At 46.7% G+C, this 23866-nt stretch overlaps 2 protein-coding genes across 3 annotated transcripts in view; one reads left to right on the top strand and one right to left on the bottom strand.

Annotated features, from left to right (window-relative positions):
• The window catches only part of FBXO41 (F-box protein 41), a 45535-nt gene that overhangs the window by 13759 nt on the left and 7910 nt on the right, over positions 1 to 23866 (bottom strand). Inside the window, exons 1-2 of one of the 2 annotated variants that reach the window (XM_049857361.1) lie at positions 21549 to 21708; positions 824 to 1854 (exon numbers count right to left, since the gene is read on the bottom strand). In XM_049857361.1, coding sequence (XP_049713318.1) covers positions 824 to 1716 — 893 coding nt within the window. In that variant the 5' untranslated portion in view covers positions 1717 to 1854; positions 21549 to 21708. Of the gene's footprint in view, positions 1 to 823; positions 1855 to 21548; positions 21709 to 23866 lie in introns of those variants that run through there. The other variant, XM_049857362.1, reaches the window with a different exon arrangement.
• On the top strand, positions 1715 to 22249 carry LOC126060283 (collagen alpha-1(III) chain-like). Its single transcript, XM_049856363.1, has 3 exons — positions 1715 to 1845; positions 21233 to 21309; positions 21417 to 22249. The coding sequence occupies exons 1-3, from the start codon at positions 1715 to 1717 to the stop codon at positions 22247 to 22249; spliced, it is 1041 nt and encodes a 346-aa protein (XP_049712320.1).

Raw genomic sequence — 23866 nt, 5'->3', positions numbered from 1 at the left:
TAGTAGCCAAGCTCTTTACCACTGTGCCACCAGGGCTCCTCCATCACAACAGGTACGTATAAATAACCTCCACGTGTCCCATAACTCCTACATTTAAAGGCTAGAGAGATATCGGGGTAACCAGAAAAGAAGCCTGAGAAGGAGCAAAAACAGGAGGAAATCCCAGAAAAGTGTCCTGGAAGCCAAGAAAGTGCTTTAAGAATCAGCTGTGTCAAATGTTGCTGAGGGGTCAAGGTGATGACTCAGCCTTAGCGACATGAAGGTCATTGGTGACACAAAGGACAGTGGTGAAGGCAGAAACCTGACCAAAGTGGGTTCAAGAGAGAACGGGAGGAAAGAAATTGGAGACAGAAATATGAACAATACTTTCAAGGAGGTAGGAGAAACAAGGAGAAGAGAAACAAGGCAATAGCTTATAGGGTAGTAGGGTTAAGACAGGTGGCAGAAATGACATCATGCTTGACTGCTTTTAGGACTGATACAGTAGCTAGAGAGGTTTTGTGGAAGAGGGGAGAACTGAGCCATGTCTTTGAGCAGGCAAAAAGGACAGCATCTGGTACAAAAATGCAGGGGTTGGCTTTTACAAGGATGCCAGCTAGAGAAGGAAGAGAAATAGGCAGTCTTCACTGGCAAGCACATACTGCCCTGAACTCACAGTTCCAGTCAAACACATACCATCAGGACATGCTCTTGGTCCCACACACAGACACACTCATAGCCACACTCAAGCAAGCTCTCGGTGGTGGTGGCGCAGTGGCACACTGTCACCCATTCAGAAACTTTCACGGCAAACCCACCCATACGGCCCTGCGTCCCCACTCACTGCTGCTTGCGGCTCAATTCCTGTTCCTTGTGCACCAGGTCCTGCTTGAGCGAGGCCAGCAGCTCCACGCTCACGTCCACCTGGCGCGAGAGCTCAGAGGCGCGCTCCTCCAGCTCCTCCTTTTCGCGCCCCAGCCGCGCGCTCTCCTGCCGCGCAGTCTCCAGCTCGGCCGCTTTGCGTTCCAGCTCGGCCTGCAGCCTGCCCACCTGGCCCGCGATCTTCTGCTCCACCTCCTCGCTCAGCCGCTCCAGCCGCCGGTCTACCTCCAGCTTCTCCAGCGCGCGGATCTTGAGGCGGGCCAGTCCCTCCTCATACGCCACATCGGCGGGCAACGGCGATGCCGGCGAGGCTGAGGCGGGCCCGGGACAAGGGCCGGGCCCAGGCCCGGGTGGTGGCGTCGAGCATGCAGAGGACGCCACCGACTTGCGCGCGAACAGCTCGCCCAGCGGAATCTCTATCTCGCGCAGCGCGTAGCGCGCGGCGGGCACCAGGCTCGGCTCGGCCAGCTCCTCACAAGGTAGGCTGGCGGGCACCAAGTCGCCGGGGAAGTGGGCGAGGGGCGCGTGGTGGTGGTGGTGATGCAACAGGTGTGGCCCTGCGGGCGGCCCGGCCGTCTGCTCCTTGCCCTGGAAGGACGTGCTTTCGAAGACCTCACGCCGGGCGCCGGGCACGGCCAGCAGGGCGGCGGGCTCGGGCGCCAGCTGGAAGCCTGACGCAGCCGCGGCTGCTGCCGCAGCTGCAGCCCCGTCGCAGATGCTGTTGGTCTTGGAGAGGATGTAGAGTGTCTCGTAGGTGTGGCTGTACTCTAGGTGTGCGCGCAGCGACGACAGGCTCCGGAAGCGCTTGTGCTCTCCGCAGCGCGGGCAGCGGTACGGCAGGTCCAGCGAGGCCATGGCCCCGCTGGCCCCGCGGTGCCCGGGCTCCACCGCGGCCGCCCCACTGGTCAGCCAGGCGCGTTCATGGGGGGCCTCGGGCGAGCCCCCCTGTGGGGTCAGGAAGGCTCAGGGCGCCCGCTGCCAGGGGCAAGGAAGCTGAAAGAGAGGGAGGAAGTCTTAGGAGGTTGGTATCACTGCTCCCCGGCAGCCCCCTTCCCAGGGAATAAGTTCTTAGAATGCAGGGGGAAGACCAATGGCCTAACCTCCGAGAGGGCCTGTACATGTACAAGAGTGAAAGAACGAGAGTTCTTAAAAAGGAAAACTCGCTTTACTTATAATAATCCCAACCTGGAAACAACCCAAGTGCGCATCAGCAGTACAATGACGGTAGTATGTTCATAATGGCATGTTGTTGTTAGTTGCCATCCAGTGAGTTCTGACCCCTGGCAACCCCATATACAACAAAGTAGAACTGTGCTCCATGGCGTTTGTCGAGGCCCTGACCTTTCGGAAGCACATGCCAGGTTTATCTTCTGGGGTGCCTCTGGGTGGGTTTGAACCACCAGCCTTTCAGCTGGTAGTCCAGCGCTTAACAGTTTGCACCACGCAGGTACCCCTCATGATGGAATACTACCCAGCAATAAGAAAAGGAACTCCTAGTACCTGCAATAACATGGATGAGTCCATTCAACGTTATCTTGCACAAAAGAAGCCATATTAAAGAGTGCACATGCTGTAGGATTCCATATATTTGGAGTTCAAGAACAGACAAAACTGATGATGACAGAAGTCAAAACAGAGATTCACCCCTGGGTGCTATATGGACTGGGAAGAGGCATGAGGGAAGCTTATGGGATGCTGCAAGTGTTCTATATCTTGATCTGAGTGGTGATTATACAAGTGTATATACATGTAAACAGTCAGCAAGCTGTACAAGATTAGTGCACTATTTTGTTAAATCTAAAAAAAAAAATCTTAAAAAGAAGATGCTTATTTTCATCTCATGGAAACCATATCCATCACACAGGCTGCATGATTGGCACTGTGTTGCAGTGACCAAGATGTCACCCCACCTGATGATATCTGTGTGTGTCACTGTCTGTTCCTGTCCCTGCTTCTGTACCTCACCCTCCCACTCCTGCACAGGACCTAGGTCCTTTTCTCAGATTTCTTTGCTAAGTAGGCCACCAATAAGTGTCCCTGTCCACCCTTTGCCCCAAGGGCCACGTTTTCTGTGCTCCACAGGCTTGTTCTGGCACAAGCCACTACTCACCCTGGCATTACCACCTCATCACCCCTCAATTCCTGCTGTCCATCCCCCTTCATCCTTGGCTTCCTGACACCCCTTCTCCGCCTTCTGGGACCTGCATTCCACTCCTCACTGCCATGCTTTTCCTAACTGCCTGCAGTAGACTTCAGCCAACCTCAAATGCCACTGTGCTCCTCACGGTCACAGGCCACCTGCTAACCAGCCAATCCAGCTGTCACTGAAGGCTTTTGATCACTTGTTCCACTGGCTGATATGCTTTGTAATTATTATTCACTGTGCTTTAGGTGAAAGTTTTCAGAGAAAATTAGTTTCTCATTAAAAAATTAATACACGAATTGTTTTGTGACATTGGTTGCCAAGCCCGCGATGTGTCAGTACTCTCCCTTTCTCAACCCCATATTCTCCATTTCCATTTGTCCAGTTTCCCTGTTCCTTCCTGCCTTCTCATCTTTGCTTTTGGGTTGCTGTGTCCATTTAGTCTCGTATACATGATTGAACTATGAAGTACTCTCCTCATGTGTGTTGATTGCCCTACAGACCTGTCTAATCTTTGGCTGAAGGGTGAATCTCGGGAGTGATTTCAGTATTGAGTTAAAAGGGTGTCCAGGGGCCATACTCTCAAGGTTTCTCCAGTCTCTGCCAGACCATCAAGTCTGGTCTTTTTTGTGTGTGTGTGAATTTGAATTTTGTCCTACATTTTCCTCCCACTCTGTCCAGGACCCTCTATTGTGATCCCTGTCAGAGCAGTCGCTGCTGGTAGCCAGGCACCACTTAGTTGTTCTGGGCTCAGTCTGGTGGAGGTTGCGATAGTTGTGGTCCATCAGTCGTTTGGACTAATCTTTCCTTTGTGTATTTGGTTTTCTTCATTCTCCTTTGCGTCAGCTGGGATGGGACCAACAGATGTATCTTACATGGCCACTCACAAGCTTTATTTATTTATTTTTTTATTGTGCTTTAAGTGAAAATTTACAATTCAAGTCAGTTTCTCATTCAAAAACTTATATACACATTGTTATGTGACCCTAGTTACTCTCCCTACAATGTGACAGCACACTCCTTCTCTCCACTCTGTATTTCCTATGTCCATTCAACCAGCTCCTGTCCCCTCTGCCTTCTCGTTTTGCCTCCAAACAGGAGCTGCTCACATAGTCTACTTGAGTTAGGAAGCACACTCCTCACCAGTATCTTTTTGTCTTATAGTCAGTCCAGTCTAATCTTTGAAGAGCTGGCTTTGGGAATGGATTTAGTTTTGGGCTAACAGAGAGTCTGGGGGCCATGACCTCTGGGCTCCCTCCAATCTCAGTCAGACCACTAAGTCTGGTCTTTTTACTAGAATTTGAGGTCTGCATCCCATTTTTCTCCTGCTCCATCAGGGTTTCTCTGTTGTGTTCCCTGTCAGGGCAGTCACTGGTGGTAGCTGGGCACCATCTAGTTCTTCCCGTCTCAGGCTGATGGAGTCTTCGGTTTATGTGGCCCTTTCTGTCTCTTGGGCTAATAGTTTCCTTGTGTCTTTGGTGTTCTTCATTCTCCTTTGCTCCAGGTGGGTTGAAACCAATTGATGCATCTTAGGTGACCACTTGCTAACTTTTAAGACCCCAGACGCCACTCACCAAAGTGGGATGCAGAACATTTTCTTAAGACACTTTGTTATGCCAATTGACCTAGATATCCCCTGGAACCATAGTCCCCAGAACCCTCCCCCTGCTACTCTGTTCCTTGAACTGTTTGGTTGTTTTCAGGAAACTTCTTTGCTCTTGGTTTAGTCCAGTTGTGCTGACTTCCCCTGTATTGTCTGTTGTCCTTCCCCTTACCTAAAATAATTCTCGCTCACAAGCTTTTAAGACCTCAGACACTACTCACCACAGTCAGATGTAGAACATTTTCTTATAAACTATGTTATGCCAATTGAGCTAGATGTCCCTGAGACCACGGTCCCCAGCCCTCAGCCTAGTAACTCTGTCCCTCAGTGAGTTTGGATGTGTCTGTGAAACTTCTATGACTTTGCCTAGGTCAAGTTGTGCTGACTTCCCCAGTATTGTGTACTGTCTTACCCTTCACAAAAGTTACCACTTATCTACTAATTAGTGTTCCCGCCCCACCCCTCCTCTCCCTCATAGCCATCAAAAACTGTTTCTTTCTGTGTGTAAACCTTTTCATGAATTTTTATAATAGTGGTCTCATGTTCTTTTGTCATTGACTTATTTCACTCAGCATAATGTTTTCCAGATTCATCCATGTTGTGAGATGTTTCGCAGATTCATCATTGTTCTTTATCATAGTGTAGTATGCTGTTGTTGTATGTACCATAGTTCGTTTACCCATTCATCTGTTGATGGGCACTTAGGTTGTTTCCATCTTTTTTCTATTGTGAACAATGCTGCAATGAACATGGGCATGCATATATCTATTAGTGTGATGGCTGTTATTTCTCTAGGACATATTCCTAGGAGTGAGATTGCTGGATCATATGGTATTTCTATTTCTAGCTTCTTAAGGAAGCACGATATCATTTCCCACAATGGTTGTACCATTTTGCATTCCCACCAGCAGTGCATAAGAGTTTCAATCTCCCTGCAGCCTCTCCAACATTTGTTATTTTCTGTTTTTTTGATTCGTGCCAGTAATGCCTATAAAGAGAACTATGTTAGGGGCTATCATAAACAGTATTGCTTTCTTGATATCCTTTTCATAGTTCTCTTTATTGGTGTAGAGGAAGCCAACTGATTTTTGTATGTTTATTTTGTATCCTGCAACTCTGCTGAATCTTTCTATTAGTTCCAGTAGTATTCTTGTGCAGTCTTTGGGGCTCTCTATGTATAGTATCATATCATCCACGAATAGGGATAGTTCTACTTCTTCCTTACTAATTTGGATGCCTTTTATTTCTTTTTCTTGCATTATTGCTCTACCTAGGACTTCCAGCACAATGGTAAACAGGAGTGGCAATAAAGGGCATCCTTGTCTTGTTCCTGTTCTCAGGCGGAAGGTTTTCAACCTCTCTGTGTTAAGAATGATGTTGGCTGTTGGTTTTGTATAACCAAAAAACCAAACCCAGTGCCGTTGAGTCGATTCCGACTCATAGCAGCCCTATAGGACAGAGTAGAACTGCCCTATAGAGTTTCCAAGGAGCACCTAGCGGATTCGAACTGCCAATTCTTTGGTTAGCAGCCGTAGCAATTAACCACTACGCTACCAGGGTTGGTTTTGTATAGATGCCCTTTATTATGTTGAGGAATATTCTCTTCTATTCCTGTTTTTTTTTTTTTTTTATTATTATTCCTGTCTTATTGAGAGTTTTTAATCAGGAATGGCTATTGGACTTTATTGAATGCCTTTTCTGCATCGATTGAGATGATCATGTGATTATTTTGTTTTATTTATGCGGTGGATTATGTGGATTGATCTTCTAATGTTGAACAATTCTTGTATACCTAGTATGAATCCCACTTGGTTGTGGTGTATCTTTTTTTTTTTAATATGATGCTGAATTCTACTGGCTGGAATTTCGTTGAGAATTTTTGCATCTATATTCATGAGAGATATTGATCTGTAATTTTCTTTTTTTGTGGTGTCCTTGCCTGGTTTTGGTATCTGGGTCATGCTGGCTTCATAGAATGAATTCGGAAGTATCCTTTCCAGTTGTCATCGAGGGCATTTGGCCACTTGTTCCATTGGCCGATTACTCTTGACCCCTTCATCTTCACAGGCTGCCATAATTCTGTCCCTGTTGGGTTTTTCTTGTTGTTTTCAAATCTCCCCTTCTGCCATCCTAAATTTTCTGTCTCCTGATGGGGCATTCCCTGAGGTCCACTTCAATCCTCCTCTGCCTCTGTCCTCTCCCCAGGCAGTCTGGTTTGCTCCCACAGGTTCACTCACACATTTAAGCCTCTGTTGACTCTTCCTCTCCATCCTAACCTGCTCCTGAGTTCCGTCTGCCTTCTGTGCATTACCATGTGACTATCTGTTCCCTTTGCTAGTCCAGCACCCATTATTCTTCCTCGTAATAGCACCCTGCTTTGATTTGGGGAACCATCTTTCCTTTACCACTCTCTTCGTCCATGTGGTCTCATGAGGTGTCGTGGTCCACTCCTGGCTCCAGGAATAAGAATATGACATAGGCCTGGCTGATCAGAGTCCTGGCATGGGTACAGATCACCCCATTTGAGCTGAGTCAGGTCCAGCACTTTTCTCAAACTACTTGGAAAAGTCATCCTCTTTGGTCTGAAGTTTCAAAGCTGGTGGGTAAGGCCAGAGCTGCTAGGGCCATCTTTGTCTCCTTTTGGGAGGAACCACCTGGTAATGAAGCCTGCACAGAAAAACAAAACTGAGATGGAGAAAGAGAGATTTGCCACAGACGCTGTTTAAGATCCTGGTTTGTTCAATTACATGAGTCCATCAATTCCCTTTTTTTGCTCAAGTTAGTTGGAATAGGGCCTTTGTTACTTGTACTAGCAAAAAGTCCTAACCAAGAAATTAGAATCAGAAATGGGTTTTCTTTTTCAAGTAATAGAACCTAAGACAGAATTAGCTGAAATAAGGTGGAGTGGAGGTCCTTGGGGGGCATAAATGGTTTGTATTCAACTACTAACTTAAAGGTTAGTGGTTCAAACCTACCCATTGGTACCATGGAAGAAAGGCCTGGCAATCTGCTTCTGTAAATATTACTGCCAAGAAAACCCTATGTAGGAATTCTGCTCTGAAGCACATGGGGTCATCATGAGTTGGGATCGACTTGACGGCAATATTTTTTTCGTATGTTTGTTTTCTAAGTTGGGGTGTAAGATATTACCACTTTCTAATTCCCCACTCAGAAGTTGGCAAACCTTGTTACACAGCAGCAAAGCAGCTGATTAAATTACCTCCCACTGCCTCCAGTGCTCAGAACAGATCCCTACCAAGGCTGGGGCTTTAGAGGACTTTTAGAAAAAATGTCAGGATGTGTTATGTGGCCTTTCTCATGGCTTTCAGTAAGAGACACACTCTGGCTAAAGGAGGTCCACCTGAAAGCAGAGAGGGAGAAAATGTGGTTTTGCCCAGAGGAGCCCTTTCTGACTGAGGCCAGTAATCCAGTATGGCTGAGAGTCAGATAATTAAGACCCAGTTCTCTGCTTCAAGCTAACATCAGCTCAAGCAAAGAGAGGAAGGCTGGAAACACAGGGGTAGACAAGCCTGGGGCCTGACAGGCACCTGGCTCCTCAGCCTCTCCTGAACCCCTCCTGCTGTGTCCTCCCAGCTCATCAGGGGCAACCATTACCTTAGCTTACATTATAGACAGCTTTCCACTGGGCTGCAGCTTGAGTGAGAAGGGGCAAATAAGCTCTGCCTCCTGCCCCAGACTAGGGGTTTGTATTGCTGTGTGGCAGAGGCCTAGTGAGAGGCCACAGAACTGAAGGTCCCTGGGATGGGTGAAGGCCTGTTGCTAAGAGACAACCCCCTCCTTCCTCCCAACACCAGTACAAGGGACTAGATTCGAGAATTAGAACTTTCAATGATGTCTCTAGCTTTGGATACTAGATCTGGGAATTACTGAATGCAAATTGATGGAATGCTTCCTAATGATGCGGAGAATTGTATTGTTAGAAAAGGAGTCCCTTATATGGTCGCTATGGGACCGGAATCAACTTGACGACAACAGGTTTGCTTTGGCTTTTTTTTTTTTTGGGGGGATAGTGCAAGCAGTTAACACACTCAGTTGTTAACCAAAAGGTTGGAGGTTTGAATCCACCCAGAAATGCCTTGAAAGAAAGGCATTGAAAACCCTATGGAGCACAGCTCTACTCTGACACACATGGGGTCCCCATGAGTTCAGATCGACTCCATGGCAACTAGTTTTTTTTTTTTTTGGGGGGGGGCCAGAAAAAAAAACAAAAACAAAAAAATGCAAACCTGGAAAACAAAGGCCTGGGATTACTCAGTCCCTAGAAAAATGAACCAGTTGCCATGGAGTCAATTCCAACTCATGGCAACCCCATGTGTTTCAGAGTAGAATTGTGCTCCATAGGGTTTTCAAGGCTGTGACCTTTCAGAAGCAAATCGCCGGGTCTGTCTTCCGAGGCACCTTTGGGTAGGTTCGAACTGCCAACCTTTTGGTTAGGAGTTTAGCATCTTAACTGTTTGAGCCACCCAGGGACTCTTCACATCTAGGGTTCTCCCCAAAACAACAAAAAAAACCTGCACCAATGGGAGGTGACCTGTCAGTGTCCGGCTCACATGTGGCCACTGAGCATGATGGACAAGGGAGGGAGACTCAGAGAGAGCAGAGCTGGAGCAGCTGATTGGTAAGCCAGGAAGCCTCATCCTTGCCATTTGGTCCAGCAGGACATGGACCATAGGCTGGACCTGTAACCACTGAGTGACTTTCACTATCTCCCCTCTTTAACATGGAGAGCTTTTGATTTTTCAGGTACCCTATTCTTCCTCCATCATTGTAGTCTGGCCATAAACTAAATGACCATGATGGGCTGGCTCAGCACCTAACCAAACAGGAAGTCTACCCCCGAGATCTCAGAATTGGGGCTGGTTGTGGGTGACAACTAGGACATCTCCCTCCAGAGATGGGACGAGTGTGCTTTAAGTTGTGCATGGGATAGTTATATTATGTTAAACAGGAGGAATTTTTTAATTATATGAAGGGAAGAGTGTGCATGTAGATCTTGGACAGCTGAGAGGTGGAATGCAGTGGGCAGTCAACATTTTTGCTACTCAGCTCCAGTCCCTCTTTGTGCCTAGGCCCCCAATTTTTCCTTAGAGAACCATTCCCCCATTTTGAATCTATGTTGTTTGGGTAGGGCTGCCCCAGCCTCTGTCTCCAGAGGGGGCTGCATGTGACCTTGATCTGTACAGTGAGAGGTACAGTGATTGGTTCAGGAATGGGCATGCCACCAAATTTTGGCCAATACAGCTACCTGAGGATCTGTGCTCAGCTGGGAGGTGAGCCTGGAGCTGCTTGTGGCCATTTCTGTCCTCTCCTTGTGAGAGAGGAAGAAAAAGATTCTTGATATCATTTCAGGAGCCAGATCTAAAATGCTTAAAGCTTTAATACAGGACTTTTCAAGTATGTGGGGCAGTAAATTCTTTTTGTTGCTTAAACCATCTGAGTCAGTTGCCAGTCACTAATAAATGAGAATCCAGACTAATACAACCACCCGTGGTGTCAAAAACCAAATCCTGGCCTTTCCCTCACTCATCCATCCCCCAGCATCCCAGTTTCTTTCAACGGCACCACAGTCCTCCCAGTCATGCCACACCACTGGCTGTCCTGATTTTTCTCTGCTAACTGTCAAGACCTGCTGATTTTTCTTCTGGAATGCCTTCAACTGAACCATTCTTTTCTCATGCTTCGTGCTCTTCTGGGCCACTGCCTCCTCACACCTAGATTGCTGGGCTAGCCTTCAGTCTCATAGCTCTAGTCTCCTTTCTATAAGGCACTAGGTTCCTCTTTTTACATTTGACTCCTGCTCACACTCCTCCAGTGGCTCTCCATTGTCTATCAACTGCAGCCAAACTCCTCATCTTCCTGGTTTGGCCTCAGTGTACTCTTGCCAGTTTGAAAATGAAAAATGGCCTGGCTGTTTCACTCACGTCTCTTTAGTGACTATGGTTGGACATGTTTCACACATTTATCAGTCATCTGTATCCCTTTGATGACTGCCTATGCACTACTTTGCTCGTTTTTACACTGAACATTCACATTATTGGCTTGGAAAGGCTTTTTACAGTATTGAGCTTTGTCATTTATATATTGTAAATATTTTTCTCAAGTTTGTTGACTGGCTTTTAATTTTGTTTATGGTTTTTACTGATAGATTAAAAGTTTTAAAAGTTTGCTTCAGTAAAACTTATCAACCTTTTCCTTTATGATTTCTGATTTTATTGTCATGTTTAGAAAGTCTGCCCTTACCCAAAGACTACATAAAAAATTATATATGTTTTCATTTAGTACTTTGCGGTTTCCTTTTGTACATTTGAATTTTTAATCCATCTAGAAATTTTTGGTGTGCACAAGGAGATAGGGATTAAAAAAAAAAAAAAACCCAAACAACTTTGCCTTATGGAAATGTTCACATATATTCAAAAATAGAATATTATAATGAACTCCTGTATACCTATCATTCAGCTTTAACAGCTCATGTCAAATTTTGTTTCATCTGTACATTGCTCCCCGGCTTCACACCCATTCCCATCCATTGAATAATTTTGAACAAATCCTAGTTTTTCTATTATTTCATCCATAAATACCATAGTTTTTTGAGACAGGGATTTAACTTGCTTTTTTTAAAATAAATATTTAATCATTGTTCCAACATTATCACCCTCTATGTATATTCAAACCCAAAAAGTAGACTTGAGGGGTAAATGAAAAAGATGGTTCTCTCTAATGACCAGCTAAATATACAACTCTCTGGTAAGTCTCTTTAAAGAGAAAAAAAAAGAAAACAAATACACAAAACTATGAATGAGAAAAGGGATATAACCACTGACAAAGAAAATATTTTTTTTAATTACTAAAATGCTACTAGATACAACTCTTGGCCTAAATTTTTGAAGATCTAGATGAACTGAATGCCCTTCTAGGAAAATACAAATTATCAAAATTGACCCAAGAAGAAATAGAAAACCTGAGTAGACTAAAACTAAAGAAACTGACAAAGTGACCAAGGATATTATAAGTAGAATTCAATACATGCACACACAACTCTTCAGGAACAGGGTTATTACATAATGTATGGTCAGCCTGGTGTCAGAGCACCTGTGTGTGCCTGCCCATGTCAGCTAAGCGCTAGTCCTCCTATGGGGGGCACTTTTCAGGGTCTCAGAAGTTGCCAGTCTTCTCCCTTGTCCCCCAACCCTTGCAGTTTCACAGCACCCTTCGCCTGCATAGCACCCTGCTAGCCAGGCTCTGTGTGTGGATGTGCAGGGTTGAGGAGGGGAGGGGCTTCTGGAGTCCAGGTGGCTCTTCACTCCAGGCTAGCCTGCCCCAGTTTCCCTCCATCTGCTGGAGCTGAGGAATGACCATGAATTATACCTAGGAATAATTTTGCCTAGATTTACACACCTCTCCAGCATGAGCATGAAGCATTAACTGAATGCAGGCAAGAAGGCAACAGAGGCAAGGAGGAGAGAAAGGAGGAGAAAGAAAAATAGATGTGTACTCTGTTCAAATCCCATCACAATCCTGTACTATGAGCACCAGGACAGAATAGTCATATTTTCCTCTACTTTCTAGTCTCCCCAGATCAGCAACCTCTGCAGCCCTAAGACCTGCCTCCTTTTTAGCCTGGCCCTGCTTCCTTTCATACCATCCCCGGGACCTTTCATGTTCCTTCTGCATTTGAAATGCCTATCTCAAGTCCAAATGCGTTTTTTTCAAGTTCAGCTCAAGGTTCCCCTTTTCTTCGGGTAAAAAGACTCTACGGGCCGAACAAATCAGAGGCACCATCTTGGGTTATTTTTTAAAGACTTTCATGTATGTGAGTTTTATCTCTCCAAACAAGACCAACCATCTTAAGATGTGTCTTCTCTAACTCCCGTCTGTCACACTTTCACATGTTGACTGCCAGAAACACAGATAATCTTGTATTTCCATGGCTTCCACTACCATAGGATCACTGATAATTCCTGCAGTGGATATTATTTTCATCTGCTCAGCAAGTCTTCTTCACCTGCTGATAATAGCAAGATCTCATTCTTTTTTTGGTGAACTGCCCCTCCCTACTCCATGTAGTTCTGGTGGAGCTGCCAATCTCAGTACCCTGCAGGGTGGACACATGACCTAGGCCTGGCCTATCATAGTACCACCATCTACTTGGCCACAATGATTAGCCCAAGGACGGGCATGTTCTTCAAGCTCAGCCAATCAGAGTCCTTCACTGGGAGTTTATATGGAAGATTGAAGAGTCCTCTTGTCCCTCTGGAATCACTTGCTAGGATGATGAAACTGTCTATGGCCTTGTACTACTTGCAATCCACCATATGAAGAAAGCCTATGCATGGTGGGGGAAAATGTGGCAACGTTCAGAGTGAAGCTGAGCCAAGGGCTGGAAAGACAGTCCATACCATATTTACCACATTAAAGAAATTTTTTTTCCACATTTTTTGTAACCTGGGTGCAGTTATGCCCAAGACCCCTTTTCTTTCCAGTTATATGAATTACTATGTATCCCTTTTTTGCTTAAAATAGTTTGGGTTGGATTTCTGTTACTTGCAATCAAGAGTTCTAACTAATATGCTCCAAAATCTATATTACTACTCTAGACTTCTCTTCTAAGTGCTATTCAAACATCAATTCATTCAATGTACATTTACTGAGTATCTACTGTGTGCCATGAACTGTGCCAGCTGCTGTTGTACGTATGGTGAAGACACATAGACAAGATCTGGCCCTTGCCGTCAAGCTGCTTGTCATCTCCTGGGGCAGACTGAAGAGGTACTGGATGATTGCAGTCATGGGATACATGCCATGCAAGAGGCAGGTACAAGATCCTCCATTTAACCAAGAGCAGTGGGTACCCCCAGAGATGGCTGCTTCTGGGCTGACTTTTTTTTTTTTTTTTTGGAGGAAAGAATAGTTTTTATTTTTGTTTTTTTATTGTACTTTAGATGAAGTCTAGGCTGATTTTTTTTTTTTAATTTTTATTCTGCTTTAAGTGAAATTTTAAAAATTAAGTCAGTTTCTCATAGAAAAATTTACATATACCTCGCTATACACTCCTAATTGCTCTTCCCCTAATAAGACAGCACAGTCCTTCCCTCCACTCTTTCTCCTCATGTCCATTCGGGCAGCTTCTGGCCCCCCTGCCCTCTCATCTCGCCTCCGGACAGGAGATGCCAACATAGTCTCATGTGTCTACTTGATCCAAGAAGCTCATTCTTCACCAGTATCATTTTCCATCCCATATTCCAGTCCAATCCCTGTCTGAAGAGTTGGCTTTGGGAATGGTTCCTGCCTTGGGCTAACAGAAGGCCTGGGGACCATGGCCTCCGAGGTCCTTCTAGTCCCAGTCTGGCCATTAAGTCTGGTCTTTTTATGAGAATTTGGGGTCTGCATCCCACTGCTCTCTTGCTCCCTCAGGGGTTCTCTGTTGTGTTCCTTGTCAGGGCAGTCATCAGTTGTAGCCGGACACCATGGTCTTAGACTGATGTAGTCTCTGGTTTATGTGGTCCTTTCTGTCTCTTAGGCTCATAATTACCTTGTGTCTTTGGTGTTCTTCATTCTTTCTTGATCCAGGTGGGTTGAGACCAATTGATGCATCTTAGATGGCCGTTTGCTAGTGTTTAAGACCCCAGACGCCACTCTCCAAAGTAGGATGCAGAATGTTTTAATAGATTTTATTATTAGGCTGATTCTTGAAGAGCAATGTAGAGTTGTCAGGTAAAGAAGGGCAATTGTGAGGTTTCCAGGCAGAGGACACATCATCGCTACAAAGACAAGGAAGTGAGAAAGAGTATGCCTCCTTCAGGGAGCTAAAATATAAGTTCCATGAGGGTAGAGACATTGTCTTCTTAATCACTGCTATTTCCCCAGCACTTCGAATAGTGACTGGAGTGTGGTAGGTGCTCAATATGTATTTGTGGAATGAATTAATGGCAAGGACTTCAGTGTGGCACAATTCTCAGAGAGGGTCGGTGGAAGAGAAAAATGGAGGCAAGTCAGTTCATGAAGCCTCTTGCAGGTCACACAATGCCCTTCTTGGGCATTGGAGACCCACTGGAAGATTTTAAACAAGAAAGGACATGATCAAATTTACAATTTAGAGAACGGACTACTGAGGGCCAAGGTCAGGAACAAGGCTGTTGGAACACTGGAGCTGGAAACTGTTAACCAAGGTAGCAGAAATGTGAATGGGGAGGAGGGTGGATATGGGGACAACTAAGGAAAAAGAGTCAAGAGGCTTGGTCACAGAATGACTGGCAGGTGAGAAAGGGAGGAGTCAAGGGTGAGGCTTGGATTTGGGTTTTGAGCAAATGGGTAGATGGGGATGCAGCTCAGTAAGGACAGAAAGAGGAGGAAGGCAGGTCTGGGGAGAGAGAGAATGAATTTGGTTGTAGATTTCATGAGTTTGAGGTTCCACTGGGCCTTGGAAATAGAAATACTTGGTACATAGTTTGCAATTAAAAAACAAAAACAAAAACCTGTTGCTGTCGAGTCAATTACAACTCATAAAGACCCTATAGGACAAAGTAGAACTGCCCCATAGAGTTTCCAAGGAACGCCTGGTGGATTTCAACTGCTGACCTTTTGGTTAGCAGCCATAGCTTTTAACCACTATGCCACCAGGGTTCCCACAGTTTGCAATATAGGATCAAAAATACAATTTTGGCAACTAAAACATAAAAACAAAAGTGGTTGAGCAGAGAGAGGGTACAGAGAGGGGTGGCAAAGATGGACCCTCAAGAAAGCAGAGGAGGGATAAGAATCAAGAAGTTCCTATGAACCAGCAGCAGAAATGGGAGGTCTGGCATCAAGGAAACCTTCAAGTGGAGAGGAAAGGAGTAGTCAACAGTGGAAATAATGCTGACAACTCAAGAGCAGTAGAAAGTATTGTACTAAAGTCACTGGTGACTTTAGAGAGGGCTGCTTTGGAGAACCTGGCTGATGTGGGTTGAGGAGTGAGAGAAGTAAGGATGCGAGTAGTGACAGTGGACACAAGAAGCCACCTGTGAAGGGGAGGAGGCAGCATGGGACAACCCAGAAGCAGTTTTTAAGATGGGAGAGACCTGAACATATTTAAATCCTTCTTAGAGATAACCTAATTCTACTCCATCTCATCATTCACTGGGCTGAGACATGGACAGCCCAATGCTTTAGACCTAAACATTTATGGCAATCCTTTTTTTAAAAATGATTCTTAGAAGCAGCCAACAGAGAGGGAGAGAACAAAAAGGCAATATTTCATCAGAATTTAGTTACAATTAAACAATATTTATTTATTTGTTATTTTTTAAATAGCATTTTTTATTTAAAATTTTTTTTATTGTACTTTAGATAAAGGTTTACAGAGCAAACTAGTTTTTCATTAAACAAATAATACACGTGTTGTTTTGTGACATTCGTTGCCAACCCCAAGACATGTCAACACTCTTCCCTTCTTGACCATTACCAGCTTTCGTGTCCCCTCCTGCATTCTCATCCTTGCCCCTGGGCTGGTGTGCCCATTTAGTCTCATTTTGTTTTATGGGCCTGTCTAATCTTTGGCTGAAGGGTGAACCTCAAGAATGACTTCATTACTGAGCTATAAGGGTGTCCAGGGACCATACTCTCGGGGTTTCTCCAGTAAATCTGGTCTTTTTTTTGTGTGTGTATGAGTTAGAATTTTGTTTTCCATTTTTCTCCAGCCCTGTCCAGGGCCCTCTATTGTGATCCCTGTCAGAGCAGTCAGGGGTGGAAGCAGGCACCATTTAGTTGTGCTGGACTCAGTCTGGTGGAGGCTGTGGTAGTTGTAGACCATTAGTACTGTGGACTAATCTTGCCCTTATATCTGTGGTTTTCTTCATTTTCCCTTGCTCCAGACGGGGCGAGACCACTGGTGTATTTTAGATAGCCACTCGTAAACTTTTAAGACCCCAGACGCTACTCACCAAAGTAGAATGTAGAACATTTTCTTTATAAACTATGTTATACCAACTGAGCTAGATATTCCCCAAGACCATGGTGCCCACAGCCCTCAGCCCGGTAATTTGGTCCCTCAGGGAGTGTGGATGAATCCATGAAGCTTCCATAGCCCTGCCTTGGATAAGTTGTGCTAAATTCCCCAGTATTGTGTACTGTCTTATCCTTCATCAAAGCTACCACTTACCTATAGTCTATTTAGTGTTTTTCCACCCCCACCCTTCCCCTCCCCTGTAACCATCAAAGATAGTTTCTTTTTGTGTAAATCTTTTCATGAGTTTTTATAGTAGTGGTCTCATAAAAGATTTGTCCTTTTGTGATTGACTTATTTCACTCAGCATAATGCCCTCCACATTCATCCACATTGTGAGATGCTTCACAGATTTATCGTTGAGTGGTATTCCATTGTGTGTATATACCATAGTTTGTTTATCCATTCATCTGTTGATGGGCACTTAGGTTGTTTCCATCTTTTTGCTATTGTGAACAATGCTGCCATGAACATGGGTGTGCATATGTCTTATTTGTGCAACAGCTCTTATTTCTCTAGCATTTATTCCTAGGAGTGGGATTGCTGGATCATATGGTATTTCTCTTTCTAGCTTTTTAAGGAAGCACCATATCATTTTTCAAAATGGTTGTATCATTTTGCATTCCCACTAGCAACGCATAAGAGTTCCAATCTCCCCACAGCCTCTCCAACATTTGTTTTCTGGTTTTTTGGTTCGTGCCAGTAAAGTCAGGGTGAAATGTTATCTCATTGTGGTTTTGATTTGCATTAAAAAAAAAAACTTTTTTTTTTTTAATGGCTAGTGATTGCAAGCATTTTATTATATATTTGTTAGCCACTTGAATGTCTTCTTTGGTGAAGCGTCTGTTCATATCCTTTGCCCATTTTTTAATCAGATTGTTTGTTGTAGAGGTGTTGGATTTTCCTATAGATTTTAGAGATTAGACCTTTGTCAGATTTGTCATAGCCAAAAATTTTTTCCCAGTCTGTAGGATCTCTTTTTACTCTTTTGATGAAGTCTTTTGATGAGCAGAAGTGTTTAACAAACAATATTTAAATGTTAGTGGTTCAAAGTTTAATATGGCTAATACTGAACTCACAATTTTCCCACCTCCAAATCTGCTTTCTTGTCGTGTTTCCCATCTTAACCAACACCATCAAATCATCTCCTCAGCACCCTAGATAGCAATTTCCAAGGCATCTCTGAAGTCTCAGTGTGTCCCTTCTCTCATATCTCATCAATTACTGATTTCTGTCAATACTGTCTCCTAGATATTTCTTGACTTTGTCTCCTTGTAGTTTTTCCTATAGCCACGGTCCCAGTTCAGACCTATATACCCTTCTATCTGGACCACTGATACTGTCTCTAACTCTAACTTTGTTTTTTTTGTTTGTTTCATTTGTTTTTCCTAACTCCTCCAACTTGGAATTCTCATGGCTTCCAAAGTTTTCTGCAAATATACACCCAGTCATGTCACTCTTCTAGAAAACCTCTAAGGGTAGCCAACTTCTGAAAGATTAAGTCCACACTGCCTTGCCTGCCTTCAAGGCTGCCCATAATCTGACCACCACTTACCAGCTCCAGCTTTTGCCACTGCTTCCCATGGGCATCCTTAGTGAGCCCTATGGAGCTCAGCTCTACTATGAAGTATCATGTGTCATTACACCCCCAAGTCTTGGTCCATGCTGGGAGTACCTTCTCTAATTGGTGAATTCTGCTGGTCCAGCTCAAATGTTACCCTTTCCATAAAGCTGTCCCTGACCCCCACCACTAGCTTAAATCACACACGGTATGAATCACTTTTTACCATAATTCTTCATGTATGGTAACAGGTATCACACACAGAGGGATGATAATGGACCTGTTTGCACATCAGATCCCCCTGCACCATATACATTTGATTACAGAGACAATACAACTGACTCATCTTACACACAGTATGTATCAGTATACTGTTAGAAGAATCACACTGCATAGGGGATGAGTTGATTGATTTCATGTAACCAAAGTGATCTCTACCACCATCTTGGAACTGGGTGAGTTTGGTTACAATCAGACCAATCCGAGAATCACCTCGAGTAACAGATGCCTCCCTGGCTCTGCTCATCACTTACTAGGATGTAAAAACTTGCTGTATCTTCTCAACACTCTTGCTTTAGTTGAGCATCAAGCTTTGGGGCTTGTTTGCTTCATACTATTCCACCCAGCAAGCAAAAAGATGTCAAGCACAAAGCCTATGCCTTGGGGATACAAAGATGAGTAAGATAGCCATGCTGTTAGGGTAGTTGCAGGCTAATAATCAAAAGAGTGAACATTTACCTACTAATTATTCTGGTCAGACACCATGCTTCTCCTTTAGTCCTCATGACAATGCTGCCAGGTAGGTGGTATCGTCTCTATTTTAGGATGAGGAAACTGAGGTTCAGAGCGGCCAAATCACTTGGCCAAGGCCGACAGCAACAGATTGTTGCTTTGGTGGGCCACAACGAATGGTGCCTCTTGCCCTTATGCGGTCTCCTCCCACATTGTTTCAGGGCTTGGCCATGTGACTTGCTTTGTCCAATGGGATATTAGCAAGCTTGATGCAGGCAGAGGCCTGATAAGCAGTTGTACTTTAGGACTTGTCATTTTAGATCCCCTGGTGGGATCCAGCTGCCATCTTATAAGAATCACGGGCTAGACTACTGAGCGACTAGATGCCACGTGTAGAGAGACCCGGGAAGATAGGAGGCCATCTTTGATGTTCCTTCCCAATCAATCTCCCAGCTGAATGCAATTGTGTGAGAGATTCCAAGTGAGACCAGCAGAGTCCACAGCCATGGCCAACCCAACCTGCTGACCCAGAGAAATAATATATCACTGTTGTTTAACCCCATAAGTTCTCGGGTAGTTTACTACACACCAATGAATAACTGGAACAGTTACAAGTTAAGATTTGAACTCAGTACTACCTGTCTTTCAGAATCCATGCTCTTAGCCTCTGTGCTGTGCTCCTTGTGGTTGGGAGTAGAATGTAGTACCAACACTATAATATTCACAGGCTGGCTCATAGGAGCACTCAATAAATATTTATTGAATTAATGAATAAAGAGTGTTGAGGGTCACCAGAGAGGTAGGAAGGTCCAGGAAATTCAAAGGCAGAATGGCAGGTACCCTTTCAACAACCATCCTCCCTTTGCCATTTCAAATATTCCAAAAACAAAATCAAGCTAAAACCAAACCAAACCCATTGCCGAAGAGTCGATTCCAACTCATAGTTACCTATAGGACAGAGTAGAACTGCCCCATAGGGTTTCTAAGGCTATAATCTTTACCGAAGCAGACTGCCATATCTTTTTCCCACGGAGCAGCTGGTGGGTTCCAACCACCGACCTTTTGGTTAGCAGCCGAGCTCTTAAACACTGCGCCACCAGGGTTCCTTAAAAAAAAAAAACCAAAAACAAACAAGCTAGGCATCCCTAAATTCAGAAACAAGTGTGTGGGCATCACCAAACTCTCTCTTTTTCTGTTAAATATAGATCAGGTAAAACTGAGAAGTTAGCAGAGTTTGTTTTGTGATGGCCTCAATCTTCTCCTCTCCACTGATCCCAACTCCCCATCAAGCCCCTGGCATCTCCTTTCTCTCCCGCTTGGCCTTCAGGGCCCAACAGCTCATTCCCTTCTTGCCATATAAAACCCACATGTAGAAAAGGAGCAGAGAAGGTAGAAATTACAGAAAGGGAGGAGGAAGGTTTGGGTGGTAATAGATGGATGTACCAGCCAAAGAAATGAAGCTCTAAGCTCAGTGGTTTCAGGAGGCATCTGCAGGTAGGTGGAGGAGGTATTCTAAGGAAGGGGAGGCAGCTGGAAGTGTCCCCTGATAATAGCTTATTTCCCCTCCCCCCACCCACTCAGAGAGGCTGAGCTAAGTTCAGCTCTGTTCTCTCTTCCCTGGCTTTGAGAAACCGATTTCCTTTTACTCCAATCCCACTGTACCCTGTGGGTGGGGAATAAAAGAATGTCCCCTGCCTCTCTAAATCCCTCTGACCCTCCCACCTCCAAGAAGACTGAGGCCTCAACATGTACACCTCCCATAGTAGTCACTTCAGCCTGGTGGAGACCCACAGGGTCAATGCGTCCAGTCCTCTGCTTGCTGGAGGTGCGACACTGGCTTATCTGTTCTAAGCTTCCTCCTCACTCGACTGCGAACATGCACACACCTCCCAAGGTCACACACACAGGCTCCAGCACCTGGGTCCCACTCGCAGAAAACCATCTGGGCCCCTTGCTGCAGACTAGCCTAAGGAGGATCAGGCCCCACAGCATGCTCACAGGCAGACTGTGGGTAGTTTACACAGCAGGGTCACATAGGCACAGGCAAAGCAACGCAGTGGGGCACACTCACATCCAGAGATGCCGTCTGCACATACACCCGCGTAGGACTCCGATGTGAGGAGACAGAAACAGGCGTGCACACACCTGCACACCTCCAGACTATCACACGTGCACACCAGCACGCACAGGCACCCAAACCCTCCCACCCTCAGACTCCCGCACAGGTGCCCAGCCAGGCCTCAACACCGGGTCCTTCCCTGCCCCCCCCATACAGATGCAGGTGGGGAGGGCTGGGGCTTGAGGGCGCTCCCTCCGGCCCTGCTCTCCAAGGTCCAGAGTCCCAGTGGGGATCTTGAGCCCGCCCCCGCCCCCGCTCCCGCCCCCCAGCCTGGCTCGGGGAGCCCCAGGTGAGAGGGGGGAAGGGAAGCCTGGGCTCAAATCGGTCTGATTTTCTTTCCTTAAATTAACCCCTTTCCTGCCTCTGGCCTGGCCTGCTCCGAATCCCTCCTGGTAGGGCGGCCCCGCGGGCCTCAGGAGGGCTGTGGGGGAGAAGGATGGGGAGGAGGAGGCAACGAATCGGTTCGGGGTCCTCCCCGCCCTCCCTCTCCTGGAGCAGTCCTGCAGCGCTCCCGCGACTCGCCCTTACCTCCTCCACCCCGCGGCGAGGCCAGGCCCCGCGGCCCTGGGTTGGGGGTGCCGAGGCGGCCCCCGGGTGCCCGGTCCAGACGCAGGGCCGCCTCGGGGCCTCGGATCCCGTCCCCCTCCGCAGCCTCGGGTGGCCGCCGCCGCTTGGGCCCCCGCCTCCCTCTCGGGGCGGGGGCGGCCGAGCCTCCCAGCCAGTCGCAGCGGGAGGGGCGCACAAACCGAGTGGGGGAAGGATGGAGAAGGAGGAGGGAGGAGGGGGCGCGAGGCCGAAGGAAAGGAAGAGATGGGGGAGGGAGGCGGCGAGGAAGTGGGGCGGAGCCGGCCCCTCCTCCGGGGCGGGCTCTGCTGAGAGCTGGGGCTCGGCAGTCGCCGCCAGAAGCAGCTGCGCTGGGACCCCCCTTTTCCGCTGAAGGTGGCTTCGATGGGGGAGGGGTCCGTGGCGTCGCCCGCGGGGTGCAGAGAGCGCTAGCGCCGCGTTCCTCCCCGGTCCGTGTCTTCCTGGTTCCCGGCACCGCCCAGTGCCCTCTCCCCGCCCCAGGCACGTCAAGCTGTGGCCTCTGCTGTCCACCTTTAGGGATTGTAGCCAAAGCCGAGCCTCTCTGCCCTAACCCTCACTCTTGCTTGGGCCTGCTCCCCTTCGGGGCAAAACCCGAGGTGGGCGGTGCTGCTGGTTGGGAAGGGGACCGGCGCCACGGTTCCTAAGCGGCCTCGTGGGCGGCACGCCTAGGTGGTACCCTCGGCAACCTCGGGTTAGACACGTGGTCGCGGCGCAGACAGGCTAGATCCCTCCCTCTGGGCGTCCCAAGGACACCAGGGGAGCTGGGGAGTGGCCGCTGCCAGGCCCAGTGGCCAGGCCCCCGCTTGGCCCTCCTGCCATTTAGGGCGCCATCTAGGAGCACATGTCCCCATCACAAGGCTCACTCCAGACCTAGCGGAGAAGGAAAGGGGCAGTAGCCTCCACAGTCCTGGTTCCCAACTACCCACCCCCACCTCTAGCTTGGCCGGGACAGAAGCCAGGCTTCCTGGGACTGGAGCACCGAGAGTGCCCTGCCCTTAGTTTAAGAACTCTTTAGCTGGTGAGGCGAAAACAATCTGGCTATCCTAGCCATGGAGGGGGTTTGCAGTCTGTTGGAGGAAATTAGAGAGGGTTTGGGGGCTACCAAGACCAGGGCTGAACTGAGACTTGGATGAAGAAAAGGCATTTCAGGCTAAGGGAAGTGCGTGGGCAAAGGCACCGAGGCAGGCTTGGGAAGGGTCTGTGCTAAGGCCATGAGGGGCACTCTGGCTGCAGCAGAGCAGGGATCCAACATAGCTCAGGATTCTCCAGTAAATCTGAGGCTAATGGGGACTTGTCTCCACCCTGTCCTACTTCCACAAAGGCAGAGGCATGGGGCATTAGGAAGGGTAATTTGTAAATTTGTTGTCAGATTGTTTGCCTCTTGGGCAGAGGCAAATTTAGTAAGGACTGAGGCCAGATGGTAGCAAAGCAAGTCAAACTTCCCTCTCCTCTGTTTTAAGCATCTTCTCTTCCTTCCAGTAGCTCCTGAATTTCCTTCCTCCTCCAGGAAGTTTTCTTAGATTGAGTCGAAGGAGAAATCAACAGCTTTTCTTAACCAAGTGCCAAGCATCAAGCTAATCAATTTTCTGCACATTATTTAATCTTCGTAATAAACCTGTCGCTGGTGGTGGTGCTTGCCATTGAGTTGATTTCGACTCATCTCGACCCCATGTGTGCAGAGTAGAACTGCTTCATAGGGTTTTCAAAGCTGTGACCTTTTGGAAGCAGATTGCCATCCCTGTTTTCTGAGGAGCCACTAGATAGATTCAACCACCAACCTTTCAGCTAGTAGTTGGGCGCTTAACCTTAAACCTATTAACCCAGAACCCAATTAAGTAGGTATTATTATCATTCCCACTTTAGAGGTCAGGAAGCTAAAAGTTCAGAGCCCAGCAAATGGCACAGCAACGATGGGAACTTAAATCTCTGAATTCCAAAGACTATGGGTAACTACAGTGCCTTCTTGCCACCCTTTGCTGTAGTAAAGGCCTCTGAGCCTCTCCTGCCAAAATGCAGACCCCCTACATACACCTACTTTTGCAGACAGCCAAAAATACCCATATGTGTCTTGGCTCCACCTTTGCTGTTGTAATATTTGTCTGTCTTCACTCTGTGCTTCCTGTGAACGTGTGTACATCATTTTGGGTGTGCTTGGATCAGAACAGACTCAATGGCAACTGGTTTGGTTTTTGGTTTGTGTACGTCTGTGTGTGCTTTTTGTGTGTGTGTGCATGCATGTAGTTCATGTGTGTGTAGATGTG

The sequence above is a fragment of the Elephas maximus genome, chromosome 17 (assembly GCF_024166365.1).
Source record: "Elephas maximus indicus isolate mEleMax1 chromosome 17, mEleMax1 primary haplotype, whole genome shotgun sequence".
NCBI classification, from domain to species: domain Eukaryota; kingdom Metazoa; phylum Chordata; class Mammalia; order Proboscidea; family Elephantidae; genus Elephas; species Elephas maximus.
The sequence above is the reverse complement of the archived record's forward strand: the minus strand, read 5'-3'. Positions and strand labels throughout refer to the sequence as shown.